Source organism: Rosa chinensis, chromosome 4 (genome assembly GCF_002994745.2).
Source record: "Rosa chinensis cultivar Old Blush chromosome 4, RchiOBHm-V2, whole genome shotgun sequence".
Classification (NCBI taxonomy): Eukaryota; Viridiplantae; Streptophyta; class Magnoliopsida; order Rosales; family Rosaceae; genus Rosa; species Rosa chinensis.
This window is the reverse complement of record NC_037091.1, coordinates 63,253,811-63,280,739: the sequence shown is the minus strand read 5'-3', so window position 1 is coordinate 63,280,739 and position 26,929 is coordinate 63,253,811. Positions and strand designations below refer to the sequence as shown.

General features: G+C 37.1%; 3 protein-coding genes across 9 annotated transcripts; 1 reads left to right on the top strand and 2 right to left on the bottom strand.

The window, feature by feature from the left end:
- Window positions 1–1,426: 1,426 nt before the first annotated feature.
- Window positions 1,427–7,058, top strand: LOC112196456 (probable sulfate transporter 3.3). The gene is made up of 15 exons (XM_024336806.2): window positions 1,427–1,766; window positions 2,317–2,508; window positions 3,287–3,661; window positions 3,737–3,785; window positions 3,886–4,093; window positions 4,182–4,353; window positions 4,517–4,582; window positions 4,999–5,112; window positions 5,195–5,311; window positions 5,412–5,538; window positions 5,625–5,911; window positions 5,999–6,192; window positions 6,281–6,357; window positions 6,442–6,518; window positions 6,623–7,058. The coding sequence occupies exons 3-15, from the start codon at window positions 3,329–3,331 to the stop codon at window positions 6,851–6,853; spliced, it is 2,052 nt and encodes a 683-aa protein (XP_024192574.1). The 5' UTR covers window positions 1,427–1,766; window positions 2,317–2,508; window positions 3,287–3,328; the 3' UTR covers window positions 6,854–7,058.
- Window positions 7,059–7,174: 116 nt separating this feature from the next.
- On the bottom strand, window positions 7,175–10,599 carry LOC112196457 (SEC12-like protein 2). The gene is made up of 10 exons (XM_024336807.2): window positions 10,155–10,599; window positions 9,986–10,080; window positions 9,700–9,850; window positions 9,408–9,499; window positions 9,214–9,313; window positions 8,806–8,872; window positions 8,588–8,708; window positions 8,247–8,363; window positions 8,075–8,142; window positions 7,175–7,539 (listed from the first exon to the last, which is right to left on the bottom strand). Exons 1-10 carry the CDS (start codon window positions 10,425–10,427, stop codon window positions 7,415–7,417), a joined length of 1,209 nt encoding a protein of 402 aa, XP_024192575.1. The 5' UTR covers window positions 10,428–10,599; the 3' UTR covers window positions 7,175–7,414.
- A 268-nt stretch (window positions 10,600–10,867) lies between these two features.
- Window positions 10,868–20,357, bottom strand: LOC112196454. 7 transcript variants are annotated; one of them, XM_024336801.2, is made up of 26 exons: window positions 19,891–20,352; window positions 19,377–19,489; window positions 19,159–19,285; window positions 18,673–18,771; window positions 18,525–18,593; window positions 18,309–18,443; window positions 18,169–18,237; window positions 17,838–17,893; window positions 17,552–17,711; window positions 16,765–16,932; window positions 16,294–16,378; window positions 15,768–16,001; window positions 15,566–15,684; window positions 15,323–15,365; window positions 14,447–14,604; window positions 13,887–13,997; window positions 13,682–13,750; window positions 13,434–13,577; window positions 12,915–12,989; window positions 12,649–12,825; window positions 12,461–12,546; window positions 12,218–12,272; window positions 11,761–11,886; window positions 11,506–11,619; window positions 11,299–11,415; window positions 10,868–11,229 (listed from the first exon to the last, which is right to left on the bottom strand). In XM_024336801.2, the coding sequence occupies exons 1-26, from the start codon at window positions 20,005–20,007 to the stop codon at window positions 11,164–11,166; spliced, it is 2,892 nt and encodes a 963-aa protein (XP_024192569.1). In that variant the 5' UTR covers window positions 20,008–20,352; the 3' UTR covers window positions 10,868–11,163. The 7 variants fall into 7 exon arrangements, with proteins under 7 accessions (XP_024192569.1, XP_040373690.1, XP_024192571.1 ...); XM_040517756.1 differs by having other exon boundaries at window positions 15,566–15,669; XM_024336803.2 differs by having other exon boundaries at window positions 15,566–15,660; window positions 19,891–20,351.
- Between the last annotated feature and the right edge of the window lie 6,572 nt (window positions 20,358–26,929).

The window sequence follows — 26,929 nt, the reverse complement described above, 5'->3', positions numbered from 1 at the left end:
TTTTGAACAATTGGTATTGTTTACTAGTTCATTTGGATATGTGAGTCGTGTCCTGCAGTGTAAGAAATTATTGTTGACAACATACGACAATTCTTACTCCTTACTCCATATTTTGGTTTCGCGATTAACGAAGTGGGATGAGGTAGCTCATACCATTAGATTTGTTGTCAGTCAATTTCATTTGTTTATCGGTTTAGAGCATGAGCTCATTCTCTAAATTGACTTATAAATATTATTTACATGATTTTCAAGCTAAATTTATTGATTGAGATTTTGTAATATAGTATGTTCTCCAGTAATTTGATCTTTCTATCAAAGATAACATATATGGTACAACCTCCCCAACCTAGGTTACTATCATTTCTCAAAAAGATATGATCGAGAACAAACTGGGATGAACCAAAAGGGGGTGACTGGGTGGAGGAAATTTCTTTTCTTAATACAATACAAAAGTGGAGACACAACTCAAACAAGGAACTCCAATTTCACTGAATCAAACTTTATATTAGTTTTATAAATCAAGGGGAACCAACAGTTCATGTGTAGTCTATTATGGGTACAATAAAATATACACAACTTATGCCATGCCAGCATACCACAAACTCCATGATTATGGGTATCTTTGCTGCAATCATAGTATCATACACAAGTAACAGAAAGCGCACCAGCAGATCCAACTTTGCGGTTGGTACTCATCAACAACAATGGGAGGGGAGGCCCATTCTATATCCACAGAAAAAGCTGAGCCAGTGGCTGTGGTTCCAATTAGATCATATGAGAGATGATATCCTCCATATTCATTACTCATAATTCATTTCCAACTTTATGTCTTACTTACATTGACATTCTATCCATCCAATCCAATCCCTGGTTTGGTCTTCCAAAAAAAAAAAAAATGAAATGATGATCATTTCCTGTTCCTTTCCCATAAAATTTTAAGTCTACTTTTTCATCTCATCATCATTAGGATAAATTTTAATCAGGAAGAAAAAGTAGTAGTAAGGCTTCAGTGTATGAGGAAACCTCCAAGGTTCTTCATCCCGTGAGTGCCACTTGAACGTTCAACACATGTTCCAGAGGCCCTACTTCAATCTCTCTGCTTTTCAACTATCGGTATTGGCAAGGTTCAAGGATCATGACAAACCCTAAAAGCTTTGCAAATATGTCTTTTGGTATTCGGATTCCAGTGGTTGCCCTTTATTCACTGTCCTTCTGGTCCCTAGATTTTCTTGATGCTTCTACATAAACCAAGCAACTAATAATCAGAGAGCAAATTATGCGATTATTAACCACAGATGCATAACTAACTAAAGAACTAGGGGTTCTGAGCCCAATCTTATCGTAGGGATCATATATTTTTCTTTTGTTTTTCATTATTTATATTAGGGGGTTATTGACTTTTGCAGTTTATGCCTTCATACTCTGTTAGGGTTTTGATCTATTGAAAGTAAGAACTTTTCATCTCCTTAGCCACACATGACGTCTCAGAATTCTCTGTAGGAGAATCAAGAAAATCGTTCTGTGATTCTCTTTATATTGCTCTGGCTTTTGCCCTACCCGTTTTCATCTATCGGTTGGCATATATATTGATCACAGATTCAATTAATCAGCACCAGCTGCCTCTGTATCAATAAGATTTGATATAGAGGATGACTTTTGATCAGTTGGAATTGGTTCCTTGTATTTTCATGGAAAAGTACTACTGCTATTCTAAAGGAGGCCATATATTATTTGATTTGGAGGGCGAGTTGCATCCAACCCTTTTGGTATGTGCATCTAGAATCTTATCTCCCTCTTCTTTTCTCATTAAAGTATTTTATCAAAAATCTTCGACCACTTTTATATAATTAAAATTTTGATAACAAACGAGAACAGAGTTGTACCTTCACAAAAGTTAACTGAAAGAAATTCAGTGTAATTTATTTTTTTGTTAAACTATTTGGTTGAGATATTTGATCAACTTTCTTCCGCACGTTCAATTTTGATGAACAAGAAGACCTTAAGAAGTTGAATCCATCCAAATAAACTTTATGTGACTTAAAAGTGACCAACTTTACTAGAATTAGAATCATATATGACCACATTCTGTTGCCTAGTCAATAATTCAATAGATTAACATAGACAAGTTGTAGATAATCTCTCATAAAGTAGCTCACTCTGTTAACTAATCAAAGTTCAAAGGTGATTGATGTTTTTACTTGAAGATAGACCACTTTTAAGTCCTACAAAAAGAACACACACACACACATATATATATATATATATAATATATCTGATATTATCGTTGGATGTCCAAATTTTTTTTTGATTTTGCAGAACCAAAGATACGAAATTACGAATATGGAGCTTCTGGGATTGCATTGCGGGCACGTGGTCCGTATGTGCTAGCACCGGCTTCGTGGCATTCGGCTTATATCAAAGTTTTCTGCATCACAGATTCACAATGTTGTCGTTTCTACCTAGCTTACGATTTATCCTCACGCCATATCATATATCATCACTTAGAAGGTAACCGACCGGAACCGAATAATTTAATACAAAGCGATATATATGACTCCGAGCGAAAACGTTCGAGTTTTGGGGTAGTGAAATTTAGGAGATGACAGTTCCTAGATTAATTGTTACTTGTGATTGTCAATGAACTAATTTAACGACTCTCTCTCTCGATTACAAAATTGTGATATTCCGGAACATTACGGAACTGCCTCTCACTCTGTGCTGAACTGATCAAGCAAATTGTGTATTGGAATTTGTAAATCACATTTACTAGCAAGAGTCCACATAAAATTCATAAAACAGTTTTAGAGAAGTGTGCACCACCATAACACCATTCAGCATTTATATATAATGCACAGAGCTGGAGGAAGAAGAAAGAGAGTATCTCACCATCTTCTTCACCCTATTACCAGTCCATTTAAATACATGCATGGCACACTGGTTTCTGTACCTTCTTCAGTGCTGGATGAACAATCTTGTCATCTTGAAAGTGTACATAGATGGGTGAGACCTATTTGCCACCTTCCGTATTCATCTTAAGGACTAGTTCTTTTCATCAATTTCATCCACAATTAAACAGTTTTTTTTTTTTTTTTACAGATTCCTCCCCGGCCCCTTTAAGTATATATAGATATAGTCCCATTTTGGTGTCTTTTCGATAAGCAAAAGTTGTGGGCTTGGCTTGCTTTGCTTTTCTCTCTCTTTTCTCCTAGCTAGTATACTAGTTTTTGTTTTATAGCGGTCCCCTGGAGAAGTTGATTGATGGGTCTACTCTCTCATTTATTTACAGAGACCCAAGTTTTCTGAGCTACGCAACTAATCATCAGTAGCCATGGAGACACCAACTAATGAGAACAATAACAACAATGGTGCTAATAGTACTAGTCACAACATGCACCACTTCATGGAAATGGGCATGGATGTTCACAAGGTTGTTCCACCCCCATACAGAAGCACCTTTCAGAAGCTCAAGACCAAGCTCAAGGAGACCTTCTTCCCTGATGACCCTTTGCACCAGTTTAAAGGCCAAACCTCCAAGAAAAAATGGATTCTTGGGGCTCAGTATGTGTTCCCTATCCTTGAATGGGGTCCTACTTACAGCTTCAAGCTCTTCAAATCTGACATTGTTTCTGGCCTCACCATTGCTAGTTTAGCCATCCCACAGGTAACCATAACTCATATGAATTTTGATCTTCAGACCTGTTTTTCGACTTTTACTTATCCTGTTTAACAATTGCAGGGTATCAGTTATGCTAAGCTGGCTAATCTACCTCCCATTGTGGGTTTATGTAAGTGAAAAACTTGTTATTGATTGGTGTTTCTATATAGTCATTTAGCTAGTAATCATTGATGGATTGAAAAATAGAGTAACATTGTTGCTCGTTGCAGATTCAAGCTTTGTTCCTCCTTTGTTATATGCTGTTTTGGGAAGCTCAAGGGACCTTGCAGTAGGGCCTGTTTCTATTGCTTCACTAATAATGGGATCAATGCTTATGCAAGAAGTTTCTCCCTCTAACGAACCGGTCTTGTTCCTTCAGCTAGCCTTCACTTCTACTTTCTTTGCTGGTATCTTCCAGGCTTCTCTAGGATTTCTAAGGTAAACAAGTCCTTTCACCTTTCTTTCATTTCGAAAGCTTGAATTAAGGCAACAAAACTTGATTGAATCTTTTTGGTGCTAATTGCAGGCTTGGATTTATTATTGATTTTCTTTCAAAGGCCACTCTTATTGGCTTCATGGCCGGAGCTGCTGTAATAGTTTCTCTGCAACAGCTTAAAAGCCTCCTTGGGATAACAAATTTCACCAAGAAAATGGCTTTGATCCCCGTTTTGACCTCTGTCTTTAAAGAAAGGAAGGAGGTAATTAATCAAACACAGAAAGAGAACACACATAATTATCACTCTCTATTAAAGTTCTTAGCTTTAAGTTACCTCTAGTTATGTTTGATATTATAGTCATTTAGTTCCTTTTCTTCTTCCTTTATTCATAGACAAATAATTTGGTTGCTTTATTGATTTGCAGTGGTCATGGCAAACTATACTCATGGGTTGCTGCTTCCTTGTCCTGCTACTGCTCTCCAGACACATTGTATGTTGTCTCTTCCACTCTCTGACTCTTTCTTAATCTTAATTAATTAGGAACTTGCTTTATCTGTTTCTATTGCATTAATCTGATCCACACGGCTGGTAAATTTATTTGGAATACCTCCCCGCCCCTCTGTGCTCTGCGGTAATGATTTCTCTCATATTATAATCTTAGCATATCACAGGTTTAATTCTTACTGACATTATACTAATATAATAGAAAGTTGATCGATCCACACTTACATTCCATTAAGATTTCAGAGTAATGATTCCCAACTCCTATTTACCTTGTTGGTCAAGGGTCTTATGCCCTTGCAATTAGTAAAAAACATCAAGACTGACAATGTCAGGATTCCAAAAGGATTGACAGGTGTGACTTTGACTAATCTATATTGGGTTGTGTGCCTTGATATTGTGCAGAGCATGAAAAAGCCAAAGCTGTTCTGGGTCTCAGCTGGTGCACCTCTGGTGTCTGTGATCCTCTCCACCCTAATTATGTTTGCAGTCAAAGCCAATAACCATGGCATCAGTGTGGTAAGCAAGTTAAATTCTTGGGCCACACACTGTAACTTATGCTATTACTGGAGGTTAATTTTGGTTTAATTTTGTATGGCAGATTGGAGAGTTACAGAAAGGGTTAAACCCACCTTCATATAACATGTTGCAGTTCAAAGGAACACATCTAGGACTAGCAATTAAGACTGGGATTACCACTGGGATTATTTCTCTCACTGTAAGTTTCCCTCTTCATTTTGATCAACTAGACCAAGTTTCTAGGACATAAAAAGGATCACATTTTTACCTATGACTGAAATCTGGATCAAATTAAATAGGAAGGTATTGCAGTAGGAAGGACTTTTGCTGCTTTAAAAGACTACCGGGTAGATGGAAACAAGGAGATGATAGCAATTGGCATCATGAACATTGTTGGCTCTACTACTTCCTGTTACATTACAACCGGTAAATAAATGAGGTCCCGAGTGCTTCCATAACATATTGGTGAACGAAAATTAATTCTGATAACAAGGTTTGATTTTCATGATCAGGTTCATTCTCACGGTCAGCTGTGAATCACAATGCCGGAGCAAAAACAGCGCTCTCCAACATAGTAATGTCAGTGGCGGTTATGGTGACACTGCTCTTCCTAATGCCACTGTTCCAGTACACACCAAATGTCATATTGGGTGCAATCATAGTGACTGCTGTGATTGGTCTCATTGATGTTCCTGCTGCTTATCACATATGGAAGGTTGATAAATATGATTTCCTTGTCTTGGTATGTGCTTTCTTCGGAGTCATTTTCATCTCTGTCCAAGAAGGCCTTGCCATTGCTGTAAGTTCCCACAACCCGAGTTCCTATTTTTGTATGCAGTTCATGGGATAAAGATGATGAAGATTGTTTTGGATGATGTAAATATAGGTTGGAATATCGGTTTTCAAGATTATGCTGCAAGTTACTAGGCCGAGGACAGTGATTTTGGGAAATATACCGGGGACAGATATATTTAGAGATCTACAGCATTACAAGGAATCGACAGCAACTGTCCCTGGTTTCCTCATTATAAGTATTGAAGCTGCAATCAACTTTGCCAATACAACATATCTCAATGAAAGGCAGGTTACTTGATGTTTCTTAATTTGCAAGTTTACTCATTAATTTGGATCCTCTCTGGTCCTTAACTTTTCGTTATGAAACATGAAGGATTTTAAGATGGGTAGAAGAAGAAGATGAAGGGAAAACACTTTCGAGCGTTCGATATGTTATTATAGACATGACAGGTATGTTCATCTTGAGAATCATCAACTGTTTCTTCGGCATCATACTCTGAAAGGGTCCATCTCGTTTCTGTATCTTAATTTCAGCTGTGAGCACCATCGACACAACTGGCATCACACTTTTTGGAGATTTGAGGAAATCACTCCTAAAAAGAGGAGTTGAGGCAAGTTGTAGAAATATGTCTTTGCTATACGCACACTTCGATCGATCCTTTTATGTTTGTTTTGATCTGCTAATTGATACTGACATTGTTACTTGTATTTACAGCTAGTGTTGGTAAATCCACTGTCTGAGGTCATGGAGAAACTGCAAAAGGCATATGCAGGCGAAGAGATGATGAAACCAGAGGCCCTGTACTTGACAGTAGGAGAGGCCGTAGCGTCATTGTCCATATCGATGAAGAATCAAGCTTCAAATATATACAAGGAGGGATGGCAGAAGCAGCAGCAGCAGCAACAGGAAAAGCCAAATGTAAATGAGAGTTCCCAAAGTGAATAGTTACGTACTTAATGAACACAGCAGCCCACAATAAGATTTTCAGATACAAATGAAGTGAATGAGCATTGTTAGAATTTCTACAACCATATTTGGAGCTCTGTGCGACTCATGTTTTTCCTCTATCACCTTCCTTATACGTGTTTCAGTGTCTCTGTAATTTGTTCTTCAATTCTACACATGAATTCAAAGTAACCTTGTAGTTTTACCCATGTCTAGAAGGTAATTGATAATCTGTTACCCTGTGTAATTAACAAATTTTGTTTGGTCGTTTTTAGTGTGTAGATACGGGAACAAATAAGCGGATTACCCATGCGAAGAAATAAAAAAAGAATCACGATCATATAATATGAAAAAATATGGTATTTTTTGTGATAAACTTAGGAAGAGAGACGATATAAACAATTCAAAGAGCTTCTGTTTATCATACTAAAAATGGGTTGGGCTCGAGTGAACCTAAACATCCCACCCCAGCTATTATCCTATAACAGGCTATCAAAACCACCACTGTATTGGTACAATGACGAGCACCCGAACTGTTCTTTCTGCAAATTTAAAGTCCTTTCAACGCCACAAGCTGTAAACTTTCTCCAATTCAGACTTCAACATTGTCCAGCTCTCAGGATCGTTTAGGAAATATGCGAGAATGGATACTAGGATAATGAGTATAACAACCCATAAGCTCACTCCTGCAACCAAAGCAACAGCATTATTGAACACTAAACTCATTAAAAGAAAGAAAACAAAGTTCAATAAAACACAAGTTGAAACGAGCAAATATAGCATCAACGGTCTATTCAATAGGCTTTTGTTTCTCTTTCAAGCATTATACTCCAATTCCTTTTTACTACTTTAAATTTAGTTTGACCAACCCCAACCTGAAAACTATCACGAGAAGAAAACGCGAAAGTTCGAAATTGATCCTAATGTCATGGTTGACCAGCCTATGGATTAAAGTTTTCAGAAGCATCCTATTAAGGAAGTGCAGCACAGTTTGACATCCAGGGAAAACTCACCTCGAACAATGATGCTAATTCTATGATAGCCTAAGTTAAACTGATCTGGAATGGGTTACTTCTATCCTTGAGCCCCAACAGCCTGATGGGACCGCAACTATAGGTGGAAAACCACAACATATCTACCCTGTGAAGGGATGTCTAGCCATGGCCATGACAACTATGAAGTGATATGCAATAAAATCCCAAAATGATGGTAGGAACTTACCACTTTTCTTCACTTCCTCAAGTGTGGACACCCTTGCACTTGAGTCCATTGATGTGGAAGCCAAAACTCTGTATTTAAAAATTATATGCTTATTTAACACTTCATTAAAAGGAAAAAGAAATTCTGCATAATTACTACTAAAGAAGAAACATAATGTCGTTAGTTCTCACACCTTGAATCATGCGAGAAACTCAACGCAGTTACAAACCCACTGTGTGCTTTTGGGATGACTTTTTGAACCCGCAGTCCGGCTGACTTTAGTATCAAAAGATCTCCAGCAGTTGTCCCGCTGCATTTACATCGATAACAAGTGTCAGTATTCTATTTCCAGAAACAGATGATATATTTTTCTGAGGAACGCAATCCAGTGAAGGGAATTGTGTCATGATAGACTGCAGTTGGATGAACTAATTGGAAAACTGATCTCAAATCAACCCTATGCATTTGACACATCGTGTTGTACACCAACCATCTAAAAAAAACTGTTAATAGAAGCATCCAAGATGAACAGACCATGCAAGGAGCTTTCCATCAGCCGAAACATCAAAGGCGGTGATGCCATCTCGAGTAATTCGCTTGGATCGAACCCTCCTCCATGTGGTTGTGTTCCATGTTACAATGATTCCATCTTTATCTAAATTATAAATAGTTTGAAATGGTTAAATCATGAAAAAGTAATGTAGAACTCAGTATTTCAGAGAATGAAAGCTTCTTTCACACCAAAGGTTTACCTGCTAGATGTAGAACTTCAATCCCATTGTTCACTAGAGAAAATTTGCATGCACAAAATACCTCATCCTGCATATATAGAAGTCTTGGTCATTCAAAAACAAAAACGTGAAGATCCTCTAATTCACATGCTATGACAAGTTGTTAACAGTTTTTTTGTCATAATGACTCATGACAGCATAGGGATAGGTAATAGTGGTTTTATTTTTTTATCAATGTTTGATAAAAAATAAAAAATAAAAAAAAGAATCTAATATACCATGCAGTATATCCTTATATTAAAACAAAAACAAAATAAATCTCCTTGAAAGAAAGCACCCATGTCACTTTACTATGTCAAAGATCCTTTGAATCACAAAGTTAAAATTCAGACAGTTTTCTTCATCGGAAAATTATCAGTAACTGCCCACCTTTTCCGTTGGTAAAGTAGCTACAACTGCAGCTGAAGTCACATCCCAGACTCTACCAGGGCCACTTTGTCCCAAGGAGACAAGAAATTTCCCGTCATGGCTGCAAGACAACCAAGCGATATAATCATCATCAACAACACTGCATATAAAGGAGGTAGATATCTTTTTTTTACTTTGCCTCTGTAGTTACAAACCTGAAATCTAACTGCTTGACTGTTCTATGAGCTTGAGCTTCAGTGAACATAATTTCCATGCTGGGCCACTTGAAAACCCTTAAATTGCCATCCTGTAAAGCACCAAATCACAACATTAAAGCTCCGTGGAGAAAAAGCAAATCTTGCTGTTTTTATCAATGCGACGTCTAAAATAAATCATAGCATACAACTGGAGCATGGTGTGAGGTTTGTTCGCCATGTTAATAGATGTTCACCCACAACGCCATGTAAAACATGCATATAAACTACAAAGTGAAAAAATAGTCCTCACCTCGCCTCCGGTAGCAAGCACCGAACCTTCTTTGTTAAATGCCAGCGCTAACTGTTGCCCTACATCTTGCAATTGTTTAAGTACTCTATCAGATTGCTTCACACTTAGCTTATGAGCTCCCTCCCTCAATTCTTTCTCCCATTCAAACCAACTGGACAAGAAAATCACATCAAATACAAGAACAACAAGTATGATGGTTCCGAATCACGAACCCTAAATTACAATGCAAGTCCAATTAGGCACGCCAAATGCATTAAAATCAAGTTTGGAACTTGGATTTAAGAACCTGCAGCTTTCAGGAAACGAACAAATCAGACCGTCAGCACCGGGATGAACCGCCATTCTGTAAGGCAAATCAGAGCCTAACCCGAGCTTAGCCACCTGAAAACCAAAGCACCGGAGCTAATTAAGCTGCATTCATTGTATCTAATTATCACTAATTAACATGGATTTACCGGCTCATGGGAGATAGAAGTCGAGGCGGGATCGAACTGGATGAGAACGACGGCGTTTTTGACGCCGCTGTTGCCCTCGCCGCCGCCGCCGGCCAATACTATATGGTTCGAATCGGGAACCGACTGAGTCGACTCGGTCCGAGTCTCGGTTTTCTGATCGTTGTTCTCCTGCTCCGGTTGTTCCGAGGAGGTGAGAGGGATGCCGTCGGGAACCCAACCGATGCCGTAGAAAGGGACGCCGTACTTTATGTGATTCAGAGCTTCTGCTTCCATTTGGATTCTTCAGATTTGATTTCGATTTCTGTGAAGAAAAAGAAGAAGAAGAAATGAGATCCTCGCAGTGAGTGTGGCTCTGGGTTTTGCTGCTCTTCTTTAGCTTCAAACGCAAAGAATATCGTGCCCCTGTATGTTTCTTATATTGCATTTTGACCCCTGCCGTTAGAGTTTCACCAACTTCTATAGTCCTTCTGTTATATAATTCTTGTAATTTTTAGTTTGCTCTTTTTTTTTTCTTTTCTTTTTTGAAAAAAAAAAACGGAATTTGAAACCCATGCTGGGAGACTCAGCCCCACGCCTCACAGTCTAACAAGAAGTCAAAGAATCTCGAATCGCATTCGATTTAGTTTCTGAGATGAAGGGAGGAATAAAATTGCAAGGGTTATGAAATACATGGACAGTCTTTGTTTTCGGAGTTTAAATGGAGGACAAGATGATTTTTGATTGCAAATGAGTAAAATCTTTGGGTAAAAATATTGCAAGTGTCGTCAAACTCAGCCTGTAATTTTCATTCGCAGTCCCCCAAGAGGGGATCTTTTGAGCAATTGGATGTAAGCTGTGCTTGAATCGTAACCAAGCAACTGTAATTAGGAAGTTGCTCATATATGTATATACAGTAATTGATTAGAACCGGCGGAGAAGGGTCTCTCTGAGATGGCGCCATAAAAATGGTATGATACAAAAACAAGATTCAGAAAAAACTCTCGACGCCACTCAGAAAGAAACAGCATCATCACTGACGCTTCCTTTGGTAGAGCGAATAACCAACAAGCGCAGACATTAAAAATGTCCATAGTACCTGCAAAATTCAGACGCATAAATTAGCAGCTCTACTAAAACTTTGACACTACAAGTTTTGCAAGCGTACCGTATTGATTGTATGCCACCGCTCAAGTCTTCTAATCCTTGACTGCATATCTTCGATCACCACGTCCACTGGAGAAACCTCCCTAATTGGTGAGGATTCCGAAGCTGAACTGCTGCCCTGTTTGTCACACCACCCGCTGTTAGAAATGCAGCAGCATGCACTAAAACTTTTTAGTCTTAGTGATCCATCAATTTTAAAACAAAATACCTGAGACTGAATGAACTCCACAAGTTCCTGCAATCTTGCAGCTTGCTGACTGTGAATTCCACCTGAGCCTCTTCCCAGTTCTGGTAATCTTTCCAGAACTATTTGAAGATAACTCTACACAACAAACAAATCAACTACCCAGTCAGTAGAAATTGAAGCAAAATAAAAGATCAAAGTGATTTGGCATCGGATTTTGAATTGAAACTGAAGCCAGCATGCACAGAGAACACACTGTGGCAGAAGTAAAGGGAAAACCTTGGTAGTATATGAACCATCCAGTTTAAGCAATGACCCTGCAGCTGCCACCGCATCTTTATCAACCCCCTTGATTTGTAGGTAAGGGTTTGGAGCATCTTGTAGATGATCAACCTCAACCAAAATCTAAACACGCAATCAAAATTTAATATGAATTAGATATTTTCAGCCTAAAAAACAAGAAGTCACTGAACTTAAATCAATACTAGTTGCCAGCTTAGAAAAAAAAAGGATTCAAGGTACATGTTTGCATCTAAAAGCGCAGGCTATAAGTTATCAACAGTAAGCTCAAGTTGAGGACATATTTGAGGCATACCACAAAAGCAAGAAGTTTGCCATATACATTTTTCAAGAATTTGTGCTCAGGCAATTCACCTACTACATCATTATGTTCTTATCACAAGGACAACACTTTCCAAAATGTAATGTGTACAAGAAAAACCAAGCTTTATCTGACCTTCCCATCTTGGTAGATGAAAGCAGATGCTTCAATATAAGCTACAGCTTGATACCTGACATCACAGAAAGATGCTTCAATTTTTCATTACTTGCTTATATAAATTGTTCGCTATAAGGTGAATCTCAAAAGAACTCATTCATCAAATGAGAAAATGAGTTCATCTAATAATGAATATGAAAATAATTAGACAATAATGGTGAAAAAGTAAAAAAACTTTTGTATGTCGAATTTGTTGCCTACCCAAGGTTAAGAAGTCCAGAAACTGTACTAATGCTAATATCAAAATCCACTTTAGGTTGGATGATGAAATTCCCTTCTCGTATAGGCTACGCATACAAAAATGAATGGAATGTTCACTGTGGTTAAACGAGAGAGAACTATATGTATTTACATTACAAAATCCGAATTAAAAAAGGTACATTACAAACCTCCCGTATCAGCAATGCAAATCTGCCCTCACATATTCTGACCCGAATGCAGTCACCCTCTGTTAACTGCTCACTGGTAGGAAGTCCAGGAAGTTTCAAGTATAAATCAATGAAATTCTGTACAGAGCTGCAGAACTTTACAGGATCCAGTATTTTTAAAATATCTTGATAAGCCACCTATTACCAAATGGAAATAGCATAACATGTTAGATGAAAATCATGTTTTATGATTACAAGGCAGAGAGAAAACAATACTGTACTCTTACTTGCTTGTTACTCTTCAATAAAAACAATGAGCTCTCCGGAGAAAGTACAGGATCAAAGTCATTTCGAATTTTGAGCTGCATTTAGATAGCAGCAAATAAAATAAGTTTGGTGGGACTGCCATAGATCAGTTCCAATGTGCAAATTGGAAAGCATATGCTCACACCCACACATCATGATTTCATTGCCAAGAAGAATGGTCTCAAGATTTCACATTATGAGTCCAGCAACAATATTTTCCTTGGAAAAGCCATATAAATATACATATGTAGTTTTCTTCTCATATCAAATCAGTTATTTCACAGTTTCAAAAGTAATAATTAAGCTCTGTTAGAACCGGATGAATTGCAAAATTTCTCCAACTCAAGCAATTGTAAAAATCTTAGCAAGCTCTTTTTCTGTTTTCTTGGACACATCACAAATCAGTTCATCCATTTTTCCTTTTTTTTTTTTGGAAAATAAAAAAATAAAAACAACGCAACAAATGGATTACTTTCCTAAGAAGTTTGAAGGGTACTAACATGTGCATGAACCAGATGGGGTTCAATGAACTGTTGGAACATTGGAAACACTGTCATCATGATCTCATTCTGGGACATAAAACATCCCACTTTACTTTTATCCCTTTGAACTCTAGAAATGAGATGCGAATGAACACCTCCAACCTGATAGCCAAATGAAGGAGAACGGATACTTCATATCCAGTCTTTCTCATAAACACCTGAAACTGCTTAAAAACGCAAAGAATAGATAGCAGGGGTATACTTACGACAGCAATCCACAAGTCAAGTGATTTTCGGATATCTGGATGCAGAGCATAAACTCCTTCAAAAATGATCTGCTTGTACAAAAGACAAAATAAATTTTGCTTATCTGATTGATTTCTTTAGTAGCAAAGCAGAGGCCAATAAGATATTATTACACAAGAAGCAAGCGAAGTTCTGGGAGCAATGTAAATATGTCTGATAACTGACCACTCCACAATCTTCAGAAACTTCAAGTTCCTTGAACCCACTCCGAGCACCAGTTTCCAAATCAAACATGGGTACTTTTGTCCTTTGACCATTCCTTATGTCATTAATGTTCTGCAAATGGTAATGTAAGAATATTAAGTAACGCAACAGCAAAGCAGCCATTTAAGCAGAGAGTATTACCTAAAATTAGAGTCCTGAATATTGATATTAGTGAAATCATATATTTATTTGGTTTGTTGTTTGACTGAGCAAAAGCCAAAAGGACATTTTGCAATTTGGCACAATTTAGCAAAAACAAAAAAAAAAGAAATGTAAATTTACCTTCAAGAAGTTCTGAGAATCATATGAGGTCAATTTTACATATATACTCAGAAAAATCAAATTTGAGGGGCACATAGGACACCATTTTTTTATGTATTTTTCTTTGTTACATTGAATTGGCTTGCATAACCTATATGATTGAACTGCCTGGCCATGTTATATAGTTTAAATTTAAAACTCAGAAAATATACAAAGTACAAAAAAGTCAAAAAATAACTTAGACAATATCAAAGCCTTACTTTTGAAAGTAAAGATAGGTCAAGCGAGCTGAAGTCATCGTACTTGAAATCCTTTACTTGTTCAGATTTGTAATATCTTTCAAGGGAAACAACTTCACAGCCAACTATATTGGCCATTTTATGAGCCAAACTAGTCTTTCCAGAACCACTTGGACCCCCTACAAGAACAATATCAGCAACATGAGAACATACTTCAAGCTCAAATACTTTCAGTCCAAAGGTCAACAATCATTGAAACCAAAATCAAGCCATACCTGTCAAAACAAAACAATTGCACATATATCCATGAATGCATACTTAAGTGGAGTCACTACAAATGGGTATATGACATATTTGTAGATAGCTTATTTAAGGTCAGAAATGCATATAATCTATAGCTTTGGTCACAGCTCAAACAAAGTAAGCTAAAGAGAAATAGTTGATAACACGGACAAGGCACATTATATCTCTCCTTTTTTCCTCACCTTTTTTTTCTCATATAACTTCACATATCATAATCATCATAAAATCATCATATTCGTGTGCAAAAACACAAGATACATGATGTTTCGAGTTAAAATCACACAACTGTATCCGGTTTAATCTGCTCATATTCTGCAGATATAATATTAGCACAACTTGAAATCTTTTTTGAGGAGAAACAAAGAAGCACAAGTTGAAATTCAGCCCAGGCAGATAATTCAACTATGCTGTTGAAAAGAAGATTGCTATATACAACTTAGCACATTGTAGATAAAGACTAGAAAAGACAACCATGTGTTTTTTCAACTGAATTCACAGACTTCAATAAGCATAACTAGAAATATAGGCCATAGCTGACTAGAAAAAAAATACAAAACATGAAAGAGGGAGAGAGTCAGCTGAAGACTGTATTACCAATTCCAACTATAACCGGAAAACCTTTATTCTCCAACAGTGCCTGCAAAAAAAATGCACAAAAATGCATGAAGATAAACATACTAAAAAGTTATTTAATTTTTTAGTACTTCTATCAATATAATCAAATACAATTTCTCCAATAAATATCTTGAACTATAAGTTTTTATAATGGGAGTCGCCAAAGCTATATAACAACAAAAAGAAAAGGAAAAAAATACCTTATTAACTTAAACCGCTTACCTGTATCGCTTGCACAGCAAGAAGCAATCCCCTATCTAAGTCATATGAATCAGGCATTGGAGCCAATTTCATGCCATCCCTGAAAGAGGAAGGATCTGTGGTTGCTTTATGAGAGCGGTCTAGACTCATTCAGTAACAGCACATTCAGGATATAACTACTTACGGAAGAAAATATGTACACCCCTAAGTCAGAGCGACTTACCTATGGTTGAGCTATCAGCTTGGGAAGGATCTGATGAGATGAAATGCCAGGTGGCCACTATAGGATCCATCGTTGATTTTGTTGGAGATCTAGTCCATGGCTGAGATAGATCCTCAAGCCTAGTAACAAGATTTGGAGGAACACGGATTGGTTTTGGTGCAACAATCATTCTGTCCTGATTACTAGTCACAGGCGTATTTGACAAAAGAGGTGGTGTATTAAGGCGAGGTACGCCTGCAAGAGAAACGAAAATCATGTACACAATTTAATTACATACTTTTATATAAGTAACACATATATCAAAAGAGAGAGACAGAGAGAGCGAGACATGCGTTCTATTTGCATCAGATAATTAATCAAAAAACACCAGAAGGTGCTGTATGGTTCAGAGGAATTCCAAGGACAGAAAACTCTAATTCTGACCAAAGCTTAAGGAAAGAACTTGGGATTCTTGGGATTTTAGTGCTTGAGACCAAAAACACATAGGTAAAGATCAAAAGAAAGAAAATTTTGTCTAGATTCCAACCTTTGCTCTCAAGAATCATTTCCAGATATGATTTAGTGATCCAAGGCTCACTGATACCCATCTTCAATGCTTCTGTTCCAACTGTCTACACAAATAAAACATGAAAGCCTTAGTTATGAACAAATAACAAGCCATTCAGATTCCAAAACCTACATTTCCTAGGAGAACCAAAACAAGTTTGGAAAGATCTTATTCCAAAACCTATATTTGCAAAGATAATTCTTGTTCTATATTCTATACTCATCCACACAGAATTTTGTTTGTCATTATGTGTTTATTAAAAGGGTCCCCCAAATCCTTCCTTTTTGTACAACCGTTTTCATTACTTAATACTAGTAGATTTAGACTGGAAAAAAAAAGGTGAAACCCTCGTATTAGTAAAATATCAGTTGGACAAACCCTATACTGAAGGGAAAAAAAAATTGGCATGTAAAAGCTATAACCACTCTAGTAAAAATACAGAGTTCATACTTTTCTATTTGTGCCCCTCAGCACCATGAATGTCTCACCAAGACTATCAATGGTTTCAAGGGACAATGAAACATTGCCATTATTGACTGATTTGGATGCTCTTTTGTAGCTAACAACCACAGCGTATCCCAAAGCCAGTAATCCGCCTAGAGTCATCCTTCCAACCTGCTTCCAAAATTAAAGACAAGAAAATAGGTAAGAGTTTCTAAACATCAAGAAATCTTACATAATTATCACATAAAAAGTAAGTCTTTACACAAATTTCATATATAAACATGCATCTCCTGTAATGTGCAACCCGTTAAACGAAATAAAAATAAGGACCAAAAGTTTGCACTGATCAACGCCACATGTAGAAGGTTTCATAAATCATTGTTTCACATAAAGAACACAGAGGGAACCTACAGAATGCAAGTCATAAGGCTCTAAGGTCTAATTTGAACATGCCAAAGTCCTATGAAGCACATTCAGAAGTTTCATATCAGATATTTGTGCCTCAAGTTTGTATCATCTCTTTGTTTTATGATTATACCCTATTAGGATCATCAATACCCTTTTATTTTAACAGTAGTATAAAACATTTTTCAGACTAAATTAGCATTCAATTATAAAGAGTGAGAAGTGAAGCTCTCATGCAGAGTAGTTGAACATATTTAATGAGGCAGGCTATCAGGTGGCCCTGATTATTCCTCATAGCTGATCAGAAGGGTTGCAAAAGAACCATTTCTCAAGCATGTAGAATATTACAATGTCTTTACCAGAGTCAATCTACGAAAATACTTCTTACCTCAAACTCTGCTTTTGGCCTGATAATGAAATTTTTGTCCACAATCCTCTGGTCCCCAAGTGAAAGATAATATCTTATACCAGATTGACGCACCTTGATCCAATCATTTATCCGTGCTTCTTCACTTGCCGAAGGAGGCCTAAGATACATCTCAATAAAACTGAAAAAGAAACACATTAGGCCCACTTTCCTCTGCGGTATAACTCAAGAATTTACTATATTCTTTAGTTCTATTTAATCATAAGAGATGTAAGATAGATAAAATTACATCTGCCACAAGACTCACTTATCTATTTGAGCAACATTTTCTTGAAAGGCACTAGCAAAATGTCCCTCTGCTGCCTGTAACAAAATTTTGAAAGTTCAGCTAAACTAGTGACACACACGAGAGGATGAATAATACCCTATCTAGACTGAAAGTTTCATGAAAAAGCTATAAGCTGTAAAGGAAGAACAATATTGCAATTGACAGCTGAAGGGCTTAGAAAATCTTGAATCGGTTATTAGTACCCACCAATGATAAAGCTAACATAGCAACGTAAATGAGGAAGGCACAATTCCAATGCATGACTATAAGATAAATATCCATTGACAATAAACATGGAACACATGCAGACCTCACTCCGACATTTCAGCTTGTAGATTGCCTCCCTAAATGATGAGACAAAGCTGTTGTTAATCCTAATCTGCAAAATTTAGGAAAAGCAATAAGAATTAGCAGTAAAATATCAACAGTCGGGAGCAGTCAAACACCAACCTGTGCATGATGAAGGTCTGGTTCGATGTGCTTCCTAAACAATGGGAAAATGCTGTCAATAAGGTAATCTAGTGAACAAGAATCTCCAATATCATATCGAACTTTGGAAAGAAGGCTGAAATGGACACCACCAACCTGATGAAAATACATACCAAATATCATGTCAAACTTCTGGTAACCAATATTTTTACCAAGTCTAAAAAAAAAAAAAATTACCACTGCAACTCGAATATCCAGCAAAGAGCGTAATTTTGCATGCAAAGCATAGGTGCCATCAACTATTACCTACAAAGAAAGTGGAGCTATGAACTTAAAGATCAAGGTATATAAAACGAACTATATGCAAACTATTTTACATTCTTACCACTCCAGATGAAGCACTCTGTATTGTTGTTGAACCAACGCGTTTCTTTTCTTGATAGTCAAAAACTGGAGCCAATGTATCTTCACCCTTTGCCAAATCCTATTATCAGCATAAAAGCCTGATACTGAGTCCATAGATATAATAAGAACAATCCTTACAGATTAAAATGATCATTATTGCTAATGATCACAATGTACAAATGCAATGATGTGATTTCTCAGCAGACAAGTGGGTTTGAACATAACAAATCTGCCCAGATGTGACATGAGAAATAATATATACTAGTAAAATTTGCTCTTATTATCAAAACGGTTTATCTGCTAGTGAAATTTCATGGTCAAATATGTTAGCATCTGAGCAGTTAAAACCATTCAAAAAATGCTACGTAGTTGTTTATATCTAGCCAAATTGTTCAGGCATGAAGCATGATTAGATACCAGCAGAGTAAAATGAAACAGAACCAAAAGCCAATAAATGGATGCAAACCTCAAGATTTCGGACCAGCATATCAAAATCTATCGAACCGAGATCGTTTCCTTCATCAATCCCATCACGATAGTTCTCCATTGACACAACAGTACAACCAATAACAGATGCCACCTTTTCTGCTAAGCTTCAGAGGACATCAAAAATTATAATAAGATTAACAATTGAACAAACAGAAACAGCAAATGCTTTTCGTCTGGAGAAAACTATACACCTACCTTGTTTTACCAGAACCGCTTGGACCACCAATGCCAACTGTAACAAGGCCCTCTTTTTTCTCTCTAAGCTCTTGGATAGATTTTACCAACAAATAATACCCACGATCAAAAGACTGCACATTTCAACCCCAAAGCATTGTTAAGATGAAATCAAATAAGAATACAGATAAGAAGAACAATTACTAAAACATTTCAACTATAAATGTTAGTATCCACATTTCCTTGGATGAACATTATTCAGAAATGAACAGATAAAACAATTGCATCCACATTTCCTCAAAAACCCAACATCAAAATTCAGTCAGTTCCACAATTCTTACTTCCTACGCCATAAAGCACCCAAATTGCAAGCAGCAAATGGAAACCACAACACGAAAAACATCCCACTAATCCCAATTCCAAGCAAAACCCAATACTCAAAACTCAAAATGAAGCTAACAAACACAGAAAGATACAATCTTGACGAGTACAAAGAGCCCAATAAAGCAATAAAGATAGGAGCTTTGATTAGTACCACATGGAGAGGAAGTGATTGGAGAATAGAGGAAGACGAAGACGAAGTGGAGGGTTGCTGTTGGAAATAGTCTCGCCCTCCTTCTTGGAAAACTCGCTGCACAACTTCATCATCCATTTCTGGGTTCACACAGAAATTGAATGAATTTCAATCCCTCACCCAATAGTACTAGCTCTGCTTCACCTACCTATCTTTCCTGGTTTGTTGCTTGGATTGTTGGGTTTTGCTTTGTGTGAGAGTGAGAGGAATCTCTCTCTGCTCCGATTAAAGAAGAGAGAGAGAGAGAGAGAGAGAGAGAAGGAGAGAGAGAATCTTTAATTTTGTTGCTAAAGATGTGATTTTTAATATGCAAGTGAATATTTCTGATGTTTAGACCAAAAGAATATTTCTGATGTGGATGAGTCTGGTTTGATTTTAGCTTTGCTTCTGTTTGCACACTTCCCTATGCTTTCCCCTCCCGCTTGTTTTCTTTCCATCTAATTTTCTCAATTTTGTAGGACGGCTTCTAGGAAATTAAAATTAAAAATTCCCTTCTTTTTTTTTTTTTTTCTTTTGTGTTTTTTTGGCTTTCGTCTAAAGAAATGAAATTTATTGCAGTTTTGGAGTTAGGACCAAGGTGACCCATGAATCATAGGGTAGAGAGATCCCACTTGGCAACCTATTTTCTCTCCAAAAGTGTTTGGTACCTTTTGCATGAATTGATTGTTTGGTAGGTTACAAACTTCCTAAACAAATTTATTCGTTGTGAAGTTATAGAGTACATGTATATATACAAATGCATATATAAATACATCAAGTAAATTTAAATTGATAATTTGATATAAAGGTAAGACTTGTTTGATATAGAGACAGAATAGTCTCAAACTAGTCTATCAATGAACGAAGTCAATCTATCTCTAAATCGAACTATTCTATTTGATAAATCGATATACTATATAGACGAACATTTCTTAATAACCTAATAATAATACTAGGCAAAAGTTAGAACCTAATGTCTTTCTAGAGCTCAATGAAATAGTTGAACTTTCTATCATTTTAGATTGCATAAAGCTTGTTTTTTTTTTTTGGGTAAAGATCGCATAAAGCTTGGATTAAGGCCTTGCCACAATTTTGCAAGCAAGGTTCGTTCTGACATGTCTAAAAAGTATCCGGCTTGAAACTGAGAGCTTTTAGTTTTCAAATGACCCTAAAATATCCCCACTCCAGCAAAACTTGTGTTACAATTCAACAAACAGTCAAATACCGGGAGAAGAGTCTTCAAACGGGAACAAGTACCAAGACTACTCTGTCCTGATCTTCCCTCTGATTCTCTATTCTCTCAACCTCCAGAGCTCTATGGGGACACGAAGAACATGATGCTTCAAAGTATGTTGATTTTATATTTCTCATTATAATTTGTTTAATTCATGTTCTGGATTGTGGAATTTACTTTAAGATTTTGAACCTGAAAAACTCTAAATGCAATATCAATCCATTACTTTTTTAGGGTATACGCTCATATTGTTTCTTTTTTATTGGATTCATACCTTATGCCAGAAACCACAGATGGCTTAGAGGCCTTTTGATCAATTAGAATTCCCAGTTCTTCGACCATTATGGGAATGCTAAAGAAATTATTAGTACTTTCTTTCATACAGTAATGCAATGCACCATTGAATAAACTACAATAAGTGATACAATTACACTAATGTTAGATTCTCAACCAATCAGAAGGACAAGTACCAAGTACAGAATAATAATATTACAAGCCACCTTCAATCTTATATTACAACCTTTCAAATATTTACACCAAAAAGCACACCTTTCAAACATAACAAACCACATATAGTACACTGCAATGGACAACATAATGAAATGAGAACGTTCCATTTACAACCTCAGTATTGTAAACAGCCATTCATTTCCCTGTGATAACCACAAGAAGCCTACCTTTCAGCTTGTCAAGAAACTGGAAATAGGCGTGTCTCCTTGACCTCTTTATCACTAGAGTACTAGACTACCAAAAACAGCCCAAATCCCACAATGAATCCCAACGCTGTACTTATGTAGAACCATATCTTTCCAGACCCATCTTCATCTTCTTTAGGGGTTCGATCCTCATTATTGGATGTTGAGCATGGGTTTGGCAATGGAGGTCCACAAAGTCCTGAGTTCCCTTCATATATGGTTGGGTCAATGAAGGTATGGAATTGGTTGGCTGTTGGAATTGGCCCAGATCGACAAGTTGTTGTATGACAAGTTTAAGTTGCTCAATGGAGTCATAGAAGTCATGCTTACAGGAATGGGGCCCCAAAAGATGATTAATCGATAGGTCAAGAGTTTCCAACTGCTGTAAGCTTCCAAAGCCTTGTGGTATCTTTCCTGTCAATTGGTTCCTAGATAAACTCAAGCTACGTAAGTACGAGAGATTTGTTATCTCCTCTGGTATTTCTCCTGATAAGTTGTTGCTTGACAGTTCAATGCTGTTTATGAGAGGCAAGAGCTTATTGTTACATTCATATCCTAATCTTTTCACTGATGCTCAAGATCAAAATACCGCACACCCGTAAATGAGGGTAGTGCCTTGAGCAAGTAGAGCCCCGATGTTTCATTTGTTCCAAATTACCAAGGCATCTAGGGATGGATCGGAGCCTGATAATATGTTTTGAGAAAGGTTTAAAACCTGAACATAGGAGAGGCTGCATATTTGCTGAGGAATATTTCCAGTGAACATGTTGGCTCCGAGAAGTAAATATGAGAATGAACGTTCTCCGATCCATGTTGATATGGCCCCTGAAAATTTATTTCCTCCAAGATCAAGTGCATCCAGGTATGTACAGTGTTGCAAGGGCTTTTCAAGCTCCCCGGAAAGATTGTTATTGCTTAATCTCAACCAATGCAGTGAAGGTAGTTGTGAGCACATGGAGGATGGAATTTGACCGGAAAGGTTGTTATCAGAAAAATCTATGGTTGTTAGGCTTTGTAAACCCTTCCAATCAGTAGGGATATCTCCGGATAAATAATTTTTCGAGAGATCAAGAGAAGTCAAATTCTCCATATTACTTATGGAAGCAGGAATTCTACCATTTAAAGATCTAGGAGATACAGATTTGACATCTGCTGGCCAATGTTTAAGGGAATTGGTCCAGAAAATCTGTTGCTAGCCAAAGCAAGGTACATTACATTTGGCCAAACAAGAAGAGAACCGTCCAAGGAGTTGTTGGAGTTGTTGTTCAAATTGACGGATGCCCCTTCTGTTGGAAATTATATCGTAAATTCCAATTAAATATGAATGAAAATATAATTCATCATGACCTTTCAAATTGAAAGGGTACATGTCTTTATTTCCAATAGGTGGTTGTAGGAATTAGTTTGTCTCTCAAGGAGATAAGTGAACAGACATGTTGGTTCACTTAGGTTTCTATATAAACCCATAGTCATATCTCCTTCAACATAGCAAGATCATAGATCATAGATCAAAGAGATCAAGAGTATCAAATTTCTTTCTCATTTCTTCTACACGTCTTCTTCGTGTCAAGAGAGTACAAAATATAATTTATGGTTCGCCAGAGTCCAAAATCACAGTGCTTTAATTTTGAATCATCGATTGTTGAATTCTACAAGATAGACGCCCACTGAACTGCAAGCACAAGGGCAGGGGCGAAATCTGTCTTTAGTCCAGTGCATTTTGCATGCCTCAATCGGAAAATCAAGTCAGTAATCTTCTTTTCTATTTTGCTTTATTACTTGTTTCATCAATATATCAGTAAGTTTGATTTCACTCGTATAGTAGGATTCAAACACTACTGCACTCGTATACTAGGATTGATACCTCATTTGCAATCCTAGTCATACATATATATAGTTGTTTATGAATAACTTTTATTTAATTTATTGAGAATTAATTTGTATCTTACAATCCTTATTGAGATTTCTGTTATGTTTAGAGATCATATATATGATTGTTCCCCAACACCTTCAACAAAATTTATCAAGTGAGCAAGCTGTCCTCTTAGTTGGTTATTGGAGAGATCCACATTCAACCACAGTGCTTTAATTTTGGATCATCGATTGTTGAATTCTACAAGATAGACGCCCACTGAACTGCAAGCACAAGGGCAGGGGCGAAATCTGTCTTTAGTCCAGTGCATTTTGCATGCCTCAATCGAAAAATCAAGTCAGTAATCTTATTTTCTATTTTGCTTTATTACTTGTTTCATCAGTATATCAGTAAGTTTGATTTCACTCGTATAGTAGGATTCAAACACTACTGCACTCGTATACTAGGATTGATACCTCACTTGCAATCCTAGTCGTACATATATATAGTTGTTTATGAATAACTTTTATTTAATTTATTGAGAATTAATCTGTATCTTACAATCCTTACTGAGATTTCTGTTATGTTCAGAGATCATATATATGATTGTTCCCCAACACCTTCAACAAAATTTATCGAGTGAGCAAGCTGTCCTCTTAGTTGGTTATTGGAGAGATCCACATTCAACCACCAAGAAGGATGTGATGGAATTCCCCAAAACCAAACCGGTATTGTATCTGAAATTCCCACATTGGAGAGAGTTATTTCTTGCAGGACACCCTGATTTCTGAGCCATGCTGAACATGCAGGATTCATCATTTTGCAGTCACTGATAGATAGAGCAAATAGATTGACGTGAGGAATCCACTCATGACTGATGTCAAAAACCAAAGAGTTATTTTTAGAAGATGAAAAATCACTTAATGCAGAGAGATTGTGAAGATGAATTTCAGATATGATGCCTTCCCATGAACTACCCCTGAGATCTAATGATTTTAACTGTGTTAGTTGTCCAATACTTTCTGGAATTGTGCCATTCATCATGTTGAAGGAAAGGTCCAAGACCTGCAAATGTGACAGATTTCCTGTTGTGGCCGGAAGAAGACCAGAGAGTGAAGTTTCTGATCTAAAGACTTCAAATATTTGAGGGATCCCAAGGAATCAGGCAGGAACCCATTGACAATATTTAAATTGACATCTAACTCTTTTAAGCTGCCATTACTACATCTGGACAAAGCTTCAACAAATTCCTGTATTTCCATACTCATGGAATTAGATGATAGGTCTAAAGTCTGCAGGCTGCAATGGTTAGTTTCCCATGCAGTTTCCGGAATGGAGCCAGTAACTTCAGACTAGAGAGATCTACTTTCACAAGGGTACGGACATTGAAAAGCAATTGAGGCAATGAAGAGTTGAAGTTGTTGGCTGAGAGGTCTAAGACCAAAAGTGATGTAAAATTTACATATGGAAGTGATTGAGGAAGGTGATGAATTTCACAGGCAGGCAACTCTAACAGTGAAGGGAGCATATTAACAGCATGTAGCCAATTAGTTGTTTCCTTGCTAAGGTTCAGGCATCCCAAACCAAGGTACGTATTGCAAGGAAGAGAGACTAGAGACCCAATTTAGATCTGAAACCCATAGATTCATGGGATAGAACATGTTATGAGATCAAGATGGAGCAAGTGTGACAGATTTCCAAGTTGAGGAGGAACCATTCCCGAAAAATATGAGAGGGAAAGGTCAAGGTAGCTCAATTTCTTGAGTGAGCCTATGAAACTTGGGACAGGAGTTCCATTGAAATTGTTGTCACTGAGGTCCAAGTAATTCAAGTTTGATAGATTCCCAAGATGAAGAGGGACCGTTCCCCCAAAGAATGAAACAAAGAGGTCAAGGTGCCTTAACTTCTTGGGTGAACCTATGAAACTTGGAATGGTAGTTCCCCTGAAATTGTTGTAACTAAGGTCCAAGTAATTCAAGTATGTTAAATTAAGCAGAGAAGGATCTAACTCACCACCTGGGCATGCCCACATAGACTCAGTTGCTGCTGTACTTTTTTCGAGACAGAAGCCTGGGTTGCTTAGGTCAAGCTTCAGGACATTGCCTGTTTAGTTGCTGCAACCTATGCCTATCCACTTGCAGCAGTCTTCCCAACCCAAGAAGAAAGCCGATCGACCTAAAGGATCTTTCAGGTTTTGCTTAAATTTAAGGAGGCCGTCCTCTCCTCCTCAATGCATGTCACCTTAAAACTCTTAATACTAGAGTTGGCCGAGTTGGCTTCAAGGAAGGTAGAATATGCAGTAACAAGAGAAGGAAACCAGGTAAAAGAAGTTTAAAGGAGGATTTGTTGCTAGCCATTTTGTCCCTCAAACAAGTTATAAATTTATTAGCTTACTGTGAAGCTATTTGACGACATCCTCTCACCTCCCCTTCGAAGTTCATTTGAACAATTTTTTAGTGAAAGGTAGGCAATTAAGTAGAAGAAAACAATGAACGACTAGACGGAAATGAGGTCTCATCTATTCACTCAATAAAAAAAACAGGGAGAATCACATGGATTATGCCATGACATGGTGAGGAAATGCAATTTCCATTAAATTTAAGAAACCTTCACATATGTTTCCAGTTTCACCGTATGATAGTCATCATATACAGATATACTACTACTAATTTATACCCTGGATATGCACACTTTGAGGACCTTCTACAAGCTTATCTTAATCTCCATTTTAGTCTTAAGTCTTGTTTTTTTGGCTTCTTCAATGTATTCTGCAAACGAACTGTCAGCCTCAGGTTGCACTACACATTCTTTGTTAATTCCCTGAAACCCCCAATTCATTCTGTTTGTTAAATTATCGAACTTATTTTACTGAGAAACCCAATAGCAGAGCACAACGAAACTTCCTTCAATAATCTCTAAATAGTAAATAGTCATATCACTCATATGTACTACCCCCAAGCTACCATAGCTTTCAGTCATAGACTCGCTACCACTGCTTTCAGTCATAGACTCATCATGCGGTGATGCGGCACACACCAATGACTAATTAAAAAACAGTTCCAATCTAAGAAATCAAATTTCTCATGAACAAGGCTGGCCATCTAAACTGTGCCCTTCTGACTGTGACACTAGCTAGGCCGCAAGCCCCCAACTGCACTTAATTCAACATAATTCAGCCTTCCCCAAATTTGGGCTTTATAATAAATTCAGGGTTTTATAACCAATTCCCCAGCTTGTACG